The sequence below is a fragment of the Corapipo altera genome, unplaced genomic scaffold (assembly GCF_003945725.1).
Source record: "Corapipo altera isolate COAL_440 unplaced genomic scaffold, ASM394572v1 61019, whole genome shotgun sequence".
Classification (NCBI taxonomy): Eukaryota; Metazoa; Chordata; class Aves; order Passeriformes; family Pipridae; genus Corapipo; species Corapipo altera.
In genome coordinates, this window is record NW_020885144.1 from 3,084 (window position 1) to 4,548 (window position 1,465).

At 67.7% G+C, this 1,465-nt stretch overlaps 1 protein-coding gene across 1 annotated transcript in view; it reads right to left on the minus strand.

The window, feature by feature from the left end:
- LOC113960539 (25-hydroxyvitamin D-1 alpha hydroxylase, mitochondrial-like) overlaps positions 1–1,465 on the minus strand; it is a 7,093-nt gene that overhangs the window by 2,501 nt on the left and 3,127 nt on the right. Inside the window, 2 exon segments of the mRNA XM_027670152.1 lie at positions 159–371; positions 1,142–1,338. Coding sequence (XP_027525953.1) covers positions 159–371; positions 1,142–1,338 — 410 coding nt within the window.

Consider the following 1,465-nt stretch of genomic DNA (forward strand, 5'->3'; position numbering starts at 1 on the left):
CCGTGTCCCCAGTGGATGTCCCCGTGTCCCCAGTGGGTGTCCCTGTGACCCCAGTGGATGTCCCCGTTTCCCCAGTGGGTGTCCCCGTGTCCACAGTGGGTGTCCCTGTGTCCCCAGGGGATGTCCTTGTGTCCCTGCAGTGTCCCCTGTCCCCTCACCGAAGGCGAAGAGCTGGTCCCACGCTCGGCAGAAGGCGTCCCAGGGCGCGGGGACGAGGCGCAGGAGGGGCCTGGGCAGTGCCATCGTCACCAGGGTCAGTGCCAGCACCGCCCCCACACACCGGATCACACCCTCGGTGGCCTCGGTGGCCTCGGGGTCCCCGTTGTCCTCCAGGCAGCCCAGGCGGGAGGAGAACAGCACCCAGGAGATGGCTGGGGGGACATGGGGACATTGGGGACATGGGGACACTGGGGACATGGGGACACAGGGGGCAGGGGTACATGGGTGATATGGGGCACCCTGGGGACCATGGGAGACCCTGGGAACATGGGGGGACCCTGGGAATATAGGGGACCCTGGGGACAGGGGGACATGGGGATGATGGGAATATGGGGAGACACTGGGGACAGGGGGACATGGGGACAATGGGCACACAGAGATGATGGGAATATGGGGGGGACACTGGGACTTGGGGCACCCTGGGGACCATGGAAGACCCCGGGGACGCAGGGACAGTGGGATGGGGGAACCCAAGATTCCCTGGGGACACTGGGGAACATGGGGGACCTGGGGACTTGTTGAGTCCCTTGGGGGACAGGGAGGGTCCCTGTAGGGGGAGGTTCCAGCCTCGGGGGGGTGCAGGCCTTAGAGAGGGACATGAGGGACCCTTTGGGGAGACACAGGGACACAGGTGGGGGACAGAGGGACAGAGATCCAGGTGGGGGACAGGGACACAGGTGACAGGGCACGGAGGGGACACTCAGGAAGGGGGAAGAGGGGACAGAAGCAGGGACAAGGACATGGGGGATGCCAGGACACGGGGAGGGACAAGAACAGGGGGGACAGTGATACGGTGGGGGATGGGGACACGAGTGACACGGGTGGAGGACAGAGAAGAGGGGACCCAGGGCACACGGGTGGGACATGGGGGACATGGGACAGCCCTGAGGGAGCGTCCCTGCCCTTTAGGGTCGCCCCTCACCCTCGAGGCCGAAGCGGTTGAACTCAGTGCCGATGTCGGACACGACCCCCCCAGGGTGGCGTCGCCTCAGCCGCCGCAGCCGCGTCACCAGCTCGGCCACCGCCACCGCCACCGGGCCAGCAAAGGCCTCGGCCGCTCCCGGCAGCAGCAGCCCCCGGGCCAGGACCCGCCGCGACCCCCACCAGGCCTCCCCCTCCCTGCAGGGGGACACACTCAGAGCCAGCACCGGGGACAAGGGGAGAGGGACACGGGGGACACAGCAGGACACGGGATCACAGGGGGACAGGGACACGGGGGGCACGGCAGGACACGGGGTCACAGGGG